General features: G+C 41.1%; 1 protein-coding gene across 2 annotated transcripts; it reads left to right on the top strand.

The window, feature by feature from the left end:
- The first annotated feature begins 585 nt into the window (after positions 1-585).
- LOC114460946 (voltage-dependent calcium channel gamma-4 subunit-like) lies at positions 586-12833 on the top strand. 2 transcript variants are annotated; one of them, XM_028442839.1, is made up of 6 exons: positions 586-760; positions 909-1338; positions 2373-2627; positions 3467-3550; positions 8292-8432; positions 9728-12833. In XM_028442839.1, exons 2-6 carry the CDS (start codon positions 1308-1310, stop codon positions 10564-10566), a joined length of 1350 nt encoding a protein of 449 aa, XP_028298640.1. In that variant the 5' UTR covers positions 586-760; positions 909-1307; the 3' UTR covers positions 10567-12833. The 2 variants fall into 2 exon arrangements, with proteins under 2 accessions (XP_028298640.1, XP_028298641.1); XM_028442840.1 differs by having other exon boundaries at positions 586-1338.

Genomic DNA, 12833 nt, shown 5'->3' on the forward strand with positions numbered 1-12833 from the left:
CTACAACTACACCAAACTTTCCATATTTTAACCTATTTTCATCACTTTTTCTTGCCATATTTTTGCTCCTTTTAATGCATTTTTGCTACATTTCTCCCATTTCTGACACTTCTACAAATGGAGAAAATGCAGAAAAGACCTTGAAATGTAACAGACAACTTCTCCATCGCATATCAATGCCTTTTCTGCATTTTCTTTTCCACTTTTCAGACATGTTCAGCACTTATAAACCCTTTCCACCACTTTTTCACCTAATGTCACATACTGTATGTTGACCCATTATTGTCAATTTAACCACATTCACCATTTGTCATGTCCATTATTTAACAATTTAAACTAATTGTTCCAATATTGACACTTTGAACCCTTTTTCACTACTCTAATCTGCAACTTTTAATCAATTTCTGTGGATTTTAAAAATGCCATTTCACCACCTTTTCCATAATTTTTGGTCACTTTGAACTCATTTTGTTTGTGATTATAACAAGGATTTAATATTTTTCTCTCATTTTGTGTATTTTTCTCTCATTTTTGTGGGATTGTTTGTCAGAAAGGAAACTGCGGGCCCCAGTGAATACTCTGAAGGGCCGTGTTTGGCCCCTGGGCCTTTACTTTGACACATGTAACCATGTGATTACATGTGTTAACACTAACCCATGAGGAGAGGATGACCTTCACAGGTGGAACAAGTTCTGCTGCAGAATCTGATTGTGACGTCAGAACGTACAGAAACAGTGTGAAGGCTCCCAAGGCTCAGCCGGTGCGTCGGTTCACAGAGTGAGGTTAACGTTTGTGCAAATGTCTCTAACGCTGCTCTTTTCTTTCCCCAAACCCTTACACACACACACACACACACACACACACACACACACACACACACACACACACACACACACACACACACACAGAGAGTGGACTTAGGAATGCACTGTTGCCATGGTAACGCAGTGCTGCTTTCTCAGGCTGTGGGTCTCCACTCTGACGATGCACACACACCACACACACGCACACACACTTGTGGATGGAGACGCTGGTGTTCACTAATCGGATCTCCTCCTCCACCCACTCAGCTCAGCTCTTCTTCTCCATCCCTCCATCCTCATCCTCTGCTTCTTCTTCTTCTCCGCCTCCCGTCGAGGATGACTGCCATGGCAATTTAGAGAGAGAGGTGGGCTACACACACACACACACACACACAGTGGTGAAGAAGAGACAGCGGTGAGGTGAGAGGAAGGTGTCGGAGAAGAAAGGATCGACGGTGGATGGAGGAGAAGAGAGAAGAAGAAGAAGAAGAACAGTGAGAGGTGATGGACGTGAAGGAGAGAAACATGCCCTCAGGTAATAAACACACACATTTGCATGTGCTCAGATGGACACACTCTTTTATCTACATATACACATAGAAAGAAGCAGGGAAAGGATGATTACCATGGAAACCAAGCGTTCTCCCACATCCAGATGTTTCCATATTATTTTGTGAAACGCTTGCATTTGAAAACTGAAAAAAAATCTGTTTGCTTTAATGTTTGAGTCACGTCTGATTTTAGCATCGTGTGTGTGTGTGTGTGTGTGTGTGCGTGTGTGCGTGCGTGCGTGCGTGCGTGCGTGTGTGTGTCCATATCCAGGAAACACGACAAAAAGGCTTCTCACACTTTTGTCAGGAATTAAAGAATTTAGGTTTTTAGAACAATCAGAAGGAAGATGATGTCACTAACATCTTGTACAAAATGTCATTTTTGTATATATTTCTGTTATTTTGTTTATTTTCATCATCAATTGATATATTTTTCTGTAGTTATGTGTATGTTATTTTTTGGAGTCATTCTGTTTATTTTTGTTGTCATTTATAAAGTTTTGAGAACATTTCTGTAATTTTGTGTATTTTTTGTATTTTTATTGTCATTTTGTGTGTTTTTCTCATTTACTGTATATTTTGTTGTCATTTAGTATAGTTTAGTGTACTTTTTTGTAATTTTGTGTATTTTTATTGTCCATTTTTTTTGTCTTTTGTATATTTTTCCTATTGTTTGTGGTGTACTTTTCTGTATTTTTCTGTGTTTATCTGTAATTCTGTGAATATTTTGTATATTTTGAGTAATTTTTTTTTGTGTATTTTCTGTCATTTTGTGCATTTATTTTGGGGGCCACACATAGTTAGGCTGAGGGCCACATGTGGAGAATGAAAGTTGACTTTGACATTGTCTATACTAACAGATGTTAGCTTCCTGCTCTGATTTTGTCGATGCTAACAGACATTAGCTTCCTGCTTTGATATGCTCTGTTATGCTAACAGTTCTTAGCTTCCTGTTTTGATGTCGTCTATGCTAACAGAAGTTAGCGTCCTGCTTTGATGTTCTCTGTTATGCTAACAGACGTTAGCTTCCTGCCGCGCCCAGCCCTGGTGTGGTGTGAGCGAGGCATTCAGGTGCTGCTCACCACCATGGGAGCATTCGCTGCCTTCGCCCTGATGACCGTGGCTATCGGTACTGACTACTGGCTCTACGCACGCGCCTTCATCTGCAACAGCACCGCTAACTCCTCCCAGGATGAGTCCAACAGCAACAAAGATAAGAAGGACCCTGGAGCGCTAACGCACTCAGGCCTTTGGAGGATCTGCTGCTTGGAAGGTACTAACTATAACATCTAAATAACAACTATAAAATCTAAATAACAACTATAACATCTAAATATCAACTATAACATCTAAATAACAACTATAACATCTAAATAACAACTATAACATCTAAATACCAACTAATATCTAAATACCAACTAACATCTAAACACCAACTATAACATGTAAATACCAACTATAACATCTAAATACAACTATAACATCTAAATACCAACTAACATCTAAATACCAACTATAACATCTAAATAACAACTATAACATCTAAATAACAACTAATATCTAAATACCAACTAACATCTAAATACCAACTATAACATCTAAATACCAACTATAACATCTAAATACCAACTATCTCATAATGTTCATCACAAACATCTCACACATTCCAGCCAGTGGAGGATCTTCTGCCTGGAAGGCGCCACCACAATTTTTTACAATAAATATAAACGTAATTTTGAATTTTGTATAAAAATTTACACAAAATTAACGAGCGTTTCATCACATGGTTAAAAGTCCCTTAAATACTGATTAACTCACATTAAACGCAACATAAACTCACGTTTAAGTTCAGAATCAGAAGTCCTTTATTTATTACTCACTGAACTTTAGATCAATTACAGATTAACTCACAATAACCTGAGATTAAATTTAGATAATTTCACTTTTAACTTGATTAACATGTGATCACAACAGGACATTAAACAGTAAAGTTCATTCAAATGTAGAAATATAAGGTCTGACCTCTTCCTCCACTTCCTCCTCTTCCTCTTCTTTTATCTCCTCTTCTTCCTCTTCCACTTCCTCCTCTACTTCCTCTTCCTCCTCCTCCAGGTTTAAAGCGTGGCGTTTGTTCTCAGATCAATCATTTCCCTGACGATGCAGATTACGACCAGGATGCTGCTGAGTATCTGTTGCGTGAGTGACACACACACACGCACACGCACACACACACATTTTCAACTCTGTAGATTACATTCACACAATGACAAACACAGTTTTAAAAAAAACACAAAACATTAAATGAAAACAAATATAAATGCGACTCCTAAACAAAAAAAGCAAAAACACATAAAATGACAACAAAAATACAAATATAAAGACTCATCAATCAACACAAAATGAAAAAAAACACACAAAATGGCTCCAAAAGCTTCCAAAAAGTCATTGAAATAAACAAAATCATGACAAATATGTAGAGACGAACAAACACAAACTGTTTCCTGTTAATCTCTGATTGGTCGTTTATTCTAATGTATGTTGGTCATGTGACCCTCAGATCAGATACAATCACATGTTTGTGTCCCTGTTGTGATAAAAAAAATGTCCCCATATGTGATGAAAACAGGTACACACACACGCACGCAAACACACACACACACACACACACACACACACACATTAGATAATAAACACACAGTGACTGACAGAGGGTTGGTGGGCAGACATCAATGCATACACAGTGCGTGTGCGTGTGCGTGTGCGTGTGTGTGACTATTTTCAGCTCCACAGAAACATTCACACGTTATATAAACTAAACCAGTGAATGTTCCTCCACTGGTTTCACTTGTTTTCTCCTTGTTGGTTCTGTGTCATCGTGAGTTCTTTTCCATGAATAATAATAATCATAATCATAATAATAATCAATCATAATAATAATAATAACTAGAACTGCAAACAGTTATGAAAGGAGGCCGAGCCTTCCAGCCCCCAGGTTTTATTAATAATAATAATAATAATAATAATAATAATAATAATAATAATAATAATAATGCATTTCATATAGAGCTTTATCATAGACTTTCAAAGTAACGTTACAAAATTAAGACATTATTCTTTCACTCCACACTTAGTGGTGGTAAGCTACTGTTGTAGCCACAGATGCCCTGAGGCAGACTGATGGAAGCAAGGCTGCCATAGTGAACCATAGGCCCCTCCCACCACCACCAACACTCACTCACACACTACATTCATACTAGACAATATGGGTGAAATGCCTTGCCCAAGGACACAATGACAGATACCACAGCACTGACTGTCCCCCTCAGTGGTCTCCATCATCTACTGACCAGGACCAGACCTGCTTATCTTCACAGATCAGACCAGATCAGCCAATCACAGGCTGGGATGGCCTTTTAAGAGATATAAATATCCCATATTTGCAGTGCCCCCTAGTGGCCTAAAATGTTCAAATTTTGCTCATACCCCCACAGTCACACGACAACCAAGGATCTCAGATTTGGTGTTGTTAGCATTTATTTTGACCGAGATATGCAACAGTTCGCATTTTTATAGCTAGCTAGAAAAGTTCACTTGTTAATAATTTGAGCATATTTTTACCGAACAAAATTCTTTACTCAACTTTAGATCAGGTTCAACTGAAGACGTGCCAAGTTTCTCACTGATCGGACAAAACCCCAAGGAGGAGTTAAAAAAAAGTGAGTTTTCCAGTTTTCTCGATTTTGCGCCACACAATTATAGGCGGAAATGGGCGTGGCCTAGCCCAGGTGAGTCAGTGCTGTTCAGGGAATCTGTAGATATGAGGTTTTTGAATGTGTGACACACGTTGTGGGAGTTATAGACCAAAACGTGATGACCTTGATTATAGCGCCACCTGCTGGTGGACATATGTGAGTTTTTGCGGCTGAGGTAAGCTGAGGGGTCTGGACCCACCCTCCAAATCGCACTGCGTTTAGCCTGCAGCACCAGAAAAATAAAAACCAGAACAAAAACAATAAATTTCCCAGCACCGCTGGTCCTGGGGGTCCTGGGGTTCCTGGGGGTCCTGGGCTTGGCCCCCTAATAATAAAACACACGTTCATTCAAAATACATAATATACAAATATTTTGAGAACCAAAAACACAGCGACTAGGAAATAAAAAAATGGTGATAAAAAATTTCAAAAGTTCACAAAATAAAACCAAGTAAAAGTTTTAAAGGACCAGCAGCCGAGGACATGTGACCCTCCTGCTTCCCGTAGCAGCTCAGAGCTTTGTTTCCAACATGGCGGACACCGCGGGTGCTCCGTAGACTCATTAGTCTGTTGTTTGTAATGATGCACCGAGAAAACAAGCGACTGGAACAGAGAACGAACAAACACCGCAATCGGTGCGCGTTTGTTTGGATATAAAACGGTGGATTGAGCGATGTTGTTCCAATCTACTCCCCCCAATCCCAACAAATTCGACAAATCCCAACAAATTCAACAAATCATTCAACGAAGGCGGAGTTACCTTGTCAGTGACTTTTAATGCTGTAATCCTTTTATTCTCTCCTATCTGTGTCTAAATTACAACTGACATAAAGTCTATCCTCCATGTTAAAGTGTATGTCATATATTAAAGCACATGTATTCAGTGTTTTATGATATTTCATGTAGAACATCATAAATAATAACACTGCTTAAATTGAGCAACTTTACTCTCTCATTCTTTAAAGGTCCTATATAATGCTAAATCAACATTTTTGAGCTTTTAATCTTGTTACAAAAATGTTAATTCTTTATCAAAAACATCCCCAAAGTATTATTGGGCTTCCTTTATGTATCTTTAAGAAATACTCACTAATCCTGCTCTCTGAGCTGCTGCTCCGCCCTCTTCTGAAAAACAAGCAGAGAAACTTCAGTGACATCACTAAAGTCTGAACCGCCCCCTCCAGGAAGTGCCTGCTGCCGGTGTAAAGACCAAATGTAAGTATATCTAACTGCAAAAAGGGGTGCTATGTGCTGAGTCGTTCCATTTTTAGTAACTGTTATATGGCCTTGTATGGCCTTTGACTTGATCTGACGTGTTTGTGACACAATGCGTTGCAGCGGTTTGACAAAACCAATGATAATCACCTTAAATAGACTAGTTCTGTAGTTAATAGAGATCAGAGAGAGAGGAGAAGGTGACTTAGCAGCCAGTGCGTGTTTAAAGCAGCTGAATGACTCCACCGCTGCTGCTGCTGTGATAAACACACACCCTGAAACGCAGAGACAGACTCACAATAACAATAGCCTGTTAAATATTCATGTGTTTTACTGTAATGTGCAGTTTTTTGGCTGAAAACAATAACAACATTGTGTGGATAGCAAAAAGAAAATTTGCTTTGGTGATCACTGATCTCCCTGGTAACAGAGTGAGACAAGCAGGGAAATCAGCATCTATAGACACGCCCACTCATTAATATTCATGACGGCCCCTTCTCAGAAAGTGACTTTTCAGAGGCTAAAACTCCAGAAAACAGGCGAGTTTTGGAAAATAAATCTCAAATACTATGTTTTTGGGATTCTTAGAACAAATGGAGATGGGTGAAAAATGGCATAATATAGGACCTTCATATATATATATATATATATATAGTTACAGGAGGTGCTGAACATCTCAAGCTGAATTTTGGTTTACAGCAGTTCATGTTATGGTGCTGCAGCAAAAAGGAAGCAGAAAGATTTTATCATGAATTAAACGATGCAGTCAACATCATCAATGACGTTATTAATGGTTTTTGCATTATTGCTTATGTTACACATGTTGTGGTTGGCACAAATCTGGAGACGGTTTATATATTTTTTTGCCCCCCCCACCCCCGGCAACAGTCTCAAGCTCCGCCTTTGGTCATATGTTAGTGTCCCATTTCTACTGTTTTCTATTCAGGAATGATCTGACTCTTTGTCTAAACCTTTTTAAAGCCTTGGTGTGTTTGTAAAAACCCAAACACAGCGACTCCACTCCAGCTCTGAGAGGCTCTTACTTTATTACAGCTGCTGGTGGTTGTGAAGAGTTTGTCTGACGAGCGTCACAAAGGTCTCATATCTGTGTGATGAGCTCCTCATCAGTAATCCATGAAGTGATCTGAAGAGGAAACACACCTACACACACACACACGGCCAGAGCCACAGCAGACACACGTGCAAACACGCTAGTACAGCATCAGTAAACAGTTACAGAAACACACACAATGACAGTGAAACTTACATACAGACACACAAAACAAGAAAAAAATCACCAAAATTTACAAAATGACAAAAACACAAATACCAAACTACATAAATAATACACAAAATGACACACAATTACACAAATTTACCACACAAATACACAAAAGAACAACAACACATGAAATTGCTCCAAAAACACATTATTATTATTTCAAAAAGACAGAAAGAAATACACACAATTGCAGAAAAATACAAATTGACGACAAAATTACACAAAACAGCAACAAGAACACACAAAATGATGGGAAAATATACAAAATGACTCCAAAAACACACTGATGGCAACAAAAATACCCAAAAAAACCCACAGAAACACAGTTCTTTTGTTGTTTTCTGTGCTAATGCTCTGACTGGTCATTATTATAATGCTAACATGAATGTTTCCCGTTCCAAGCCATAGTGTCACCTCCAACACGTCTCACTAACACTGACATTAACACTAACATTAACACTAACACTCGTTGCTGTTGTTAGACCTGAGCAGAATGAAGTGTGAGAGTTGTTCCATGTTCTCCTCAGTGTATAAGTGTTAACTTTGGTGTGTCTGTGTGTGCGTGTGCGTGTGTGCGTGTGTGCGTGTGTGTGTGTGTGTGTGTGTGTGTGTGTGTGTGTGTGTGTGTGTGTGTGTGTGTGTGTGTGTGTGTGTGTGTGTGTGTGTGTGTGTGTGTGTGTGTGTGTAGGTGTGGTGAGAGCCTCCAGCATCTTCCCTATCCTCAGCGCCATCCTGCTGCTGCTCGGGGGCGTGTGCGTTGCTTCCAGTGGATTCTACAAGAGCAAGAGGAACATCATCCTGGGTGGAGGGATCCTCTTTGTGGCTGCAGGTAAGACTAAAGCAATGGATCACACATTCACTTGATGAAATTAACGTAAAACCTCATTTTTGGGGTCCATCCATAAAGTCAGTAAAATGATGGTCCATTGTTCTATGAATCTGTGATAACCACATTTATTTATTCATCTGAATAATATCCACTGTTATCCAGGAACGTTTATTATTATTATCTTAGTCATCTTAAAGATGGAAATCCTGGTTTTAATCAATAATAAAATGGTTCAAAGTGACCAAAAATGGTGGAAAAGGTGATGAAATGGGATTTTAAAAACTACAGAAACTGGTTAAAAGTTGTAAATTAGAGTGGATAAAAACCAAGTTAAAATATTGGAACAATTAGTTTAAACTGGCAAATAATGGTCATGACAAATGGTGAATGTGGTATAGGGAAAGAAAAGAGCAGCGTTAGAGACATTTGCACAAACGTTAACCTCACTCTGTGAACCGACTCACCGGCTGAGCCTTGGGAGCCTTCACACTGTTTCTGTACGTTCTCACGTCATATTCAGATTCTGCAGCAGAACTCGTTCCACCTGTGAAGGTCATCCTCTCCTCATGTAACACATGTAATCACATGGTTACATGTGTCAAAGTAAAGGCCCAGGGGCCAAACACGGCCCTTCAGAGTATTCACTGGGGCCCGCAGGAGAAAGAACAACATGTTTCCTGCAATTTCTGACAAACAATCCCACAAAAATGCTCTGAATTACACAAAAAACAACATCAAAAATACACAAAATGACAGAAAAATCTTAAAGATAGAAATCCTTTTTTAAATCAGAAATAAAATGGCTTCAAAGTGACCAAAAATAGTGGAAAAGATGGTGAAATAGAATTTTAAAAACCACAGAAATTGATTAAAAGTTGCAAATTAGAGTGGTGAAAAAGGGTTCAAAGTGTCAATATTGGAGCAATTAGTTTAAACTGGCAAATAATGGACATGAAAAATGATGAATGTGGTTAAATTGACCAAAATTAATCATGAAATATGGTGAAAGGAGGTCAAAAGTGACAATAATGGGTCAACGTACGTGACATTAGGTGGAAAAATGGTGGAAAGGATTTATAAGTGCTGAACATGTCTGAAAGTGGAATAAATGTGCAGAAAAGGCATTAAAATGTGATGTAGAAGTGTCAGAAATTGGAACCATAACCCTAACCTTAGCAAAAATATGGCAAGAAAAAGTGATGAAAAAGAACGTAAGTGTTCTCCTGAGATACCGCAAACCCCTCAAGGAAGTGTCTCGTGCTAAAAGCTAAATCGGTTGTTCTGTGTCTCCTCAGGCCTCAGTAACATCATCGGAGTGATCGTCTACATCTCGGCGGCTCTGAGTGACATTTCCCCAAAGAAGGACGAAGACAAGAAGTGGCACTACTCGTACGGCTGGTCCTTCTACTTTGGCGGGTTATCCTTCATCCTGGCCGAGATGGTCGGCGTCCTCGCCGTCAACATCTACATTGAGAAGAACAAGGAGCTGCGCTGCCGCTCCCGCACCGACCTCTTTAAAAGCACCACGCACGCCATGCTGCGTCTGCCCAGCTACCGATTCCGCCGGCGCTCCCGCTCCAGCTCTCGCTCCACTGACCCGCAGCACTCACAGGAGACCTCACCTATCGGAGCTTCCAAGACCTTCAGTCTGCCGCCGTCTGCCCCACCGTTCTCCGTGGCCACCCTGCCCAACCCTCACCACACCGGCAGCGGCAGCAGCGGAGGGGGCGGTGACATCTCCATGTACACGCTGTCCAGGGACTCCAAGCTGGGCAGCCTGGGAGGAGGCGCGCTGCCACTGTACGGCACGGTGGACCGCGCCACGCTCTACCAGCTACACAACTACTTCCCAAAGGAGTCGAGTGGGAGTGACGGAGGAGGCGTAACCGCTCCCATCAGCAGCGGGACGCTACCGTCACGCTCCAAATCGAACCTGGCAGCGGCGGCCGCCGCCCAGACGGCAGCTCCACTTAACACATCAACATCCGCTGCCGCCCCAGCCACGTCCGCCCCGATGTCCACCGCCACCATGGAGAGGGACCGTGGCAACATGGGGACGCTGGACCGACTGACGGCCAAAAGGGACAGAGACAGCAACTCGGACACCCTGAATAGGAAGACCACGCCCGTTTAAATGCTGTGACAGAGGACGAGAAGAAGAGGAGGAGGAAGACCCGAGAACCGTTTGATTCTCAGACCTGAAGAAACTCATCACCACAAACGGCCAATAGTACCAGAGCTGCCAAACACGCCCCTAATCCCCCAGTGTCTTAACCACGTCGTCACAAAGACCAGAACAGCCTTGAAATCGAGCCTTTAACGTCTCGATTTTGAAGACCCCCCCACTGCCTGAGCCATGGAATAAATCTCTACCTAGTTTAATATTCTCACTGCCACAAGAAAGAAAACCATCATCAAAACAAGTCCTAAACGCCGCTAGCCATCGTCAGAAGGATTCAAACCAGCGCCTTAAAACAGTAACCACTTTTAACTCTTGTGTGAGAGTCTGGCACGTAAGGTCAATAATCACAACTCCAAACCTTACAAAGAAGGAGATACAAGGTAGGGGTGAAGGATGAAGAACCTAAACAAGTATAGACAAGTAATGGGCATATCGTCTTGCCTTGGAGTGGAATCTTAAACGAAACTTAAACCCTCGACTTCTCCATCAGAAGTCCACCGTCTACTGCCTGATTCAAACGTCTGGATTAAATGTTCACGTAGTCGTTATATTCCAACATGAAGTTTCTCACTGCCACAACAAAAATAAAATCATCACCACGAAGAGTCCTCAACCAGCGCCTAAACATGATACCGACTTTAAAACGAGGGCTTTCCAGCTCCGACCCTGGAGTTTCGGAGAAGAAATGCCTTCAAGAGTCCAGATGAAACACGACCTAAATGACAAAGACCACTTCACGCTCTGAAACGATGTGAACCCTAATGTTCTGGAAATCCAGATCCACATTTGTCTTTATAAACAGTTCTCCTGCTGTGCGCCCCCTAGAGGCCGAGATTGTTTGATTCTTCTTACGAAGAATTTCACAATGTGAAGAAAGACAGATCTCCTAACCTGCTAACTAGATGTTTTTCACGTTTAATAACCACCTACACCTGTTGAAAAGAAGACATGATACATACGAACATGATATTATAACCAACCATTTTTTTTTGTGAGGAAGGATCAAAGCGCAAACGTTTTTGAAAAACAACCCATTCCATGTTCAGCTTCCACTGCTACGTCACTGTCTGCGATGTTTCAGGTTTGTCTTGGTCCAACTGGTCCAAAAGTGAAGAACAACGAGTCAGTAACGGTGTTGCTAATCTTTCCTACAACTTTTCGCAAATTCCTGGACAGCAGATGATGTCCTTAGAGGCGTGTGGGGAATCACACTGAACATCGCGTAGGGACTTCTCGGTCTATTCCTTTTTGCACGACTTTACTGGCCATTAAACTTCCTGAAGTAACACCAAAGTTTTAAACGAGATTATGAGCAAAATTTGACATATTCATACTAACTATAAATTTAGCATTTTCGGTACATTTTCCTTGATCAGAGAAAATCGGAATCCCTAACAGTTTTCTAGCTTTGGTGGGAGGTGCCAGCCTTACGGTCATCAATCTACGGCTGTTCATTGTTTACGTTCATTCAATAATCAGACTAATAAATGTCTCAACGAGTGTACGACGAACCCGTTGACTTCAACGAAAGCACATGACGTCTGTACACAGTAATCTTTGTATTCTGAGTGATTGTATTTCCTGGTTAACCAAGATTGTACCTTTCTTTGAGTATTCATCTGAAGTTCGTACGATTGGTGTTGGTTATCGTAGGCTACAATTTTAAACCTATTTCTTCTTTTAATGTTCATTTCAAACGACCTTGGAGTCATTTTGTTGTCGTGTAGAAAGCGTGTGCACTGATCTCAGAGTGGCCATGTTTGGTGACATCACTTCTATGAGTTCTACTTATTTTAATGAGTTCAGGGTTGTGTGTGTGTGTGTGTGTGTGTGTGTGTGTGTGTGTGTGTGTGCGTGTGTGTGTGTGTGTGTGTGTGTGTGTGCGTGTGTGTGTGTGTGTGCGTGTGTGTGCGCGTGTGTGTGTGTGCGCGTGTGTGTGTGTGTGTGTGTGTGTGTGCGCGTGTGCGTGCGTGCGTGTGTGTGCTTTGCCCGAGGACACATTAATATTTGCGGGCGAGTGAAAGTGAAAGGGTTATTTTTCGTCTGCCTTCAGGTTACACGAGCCATGGCCAGGCCGCCAACGAGCGACCTCGCACTCACTTCAGATTTATATTTGTATTTTAACTATAAGATGTTCTTTTTTTAATCCATAGTAGAGGCCAATTCACAGCGTTAATTATATACAGAGCATTTAAACGCTACTACATTTCTGCCATTAA

Source organism: Gouania willdenowi, unplaced genomic scaffold, assembly GCF_900634775.1.
Source record: "Gouania willdenowi unplaced genomic scaffold, fGouWil2.1 scaffold_85_arrow_ctg1, whole genome shotgun sequence".
NCBI classification, from domain to species: domain Eukaryota; kingdom Metazoa; phylum Chordata; class Actinopteri; order Blenniiformes; family Gobiesocidae; genus Gouania; species Gouania willdenowi.

Coding starts and splice junctions, on each gene's coding strand:
- LOC114460946 (XM_028442840.1), top strand. CDS start 1,308: ATGGACGTGAAGGAGAGAAACATGCCCTCAG. Junction 1,339..2,372: donor GGAGAGAAACATGCCCTCAG/GTAATAAACACA, acceptor TTATGCTAACAG/ACGTTAGCTTCCTGCCGCGC. Junction 2,628..3,466: donor GAGGATCTGCTGCTTGGAAG/GTACTAACTATA, acceptor CTCCTCCTCCAG/GTTTAAAGCGTGGCGTTTGT.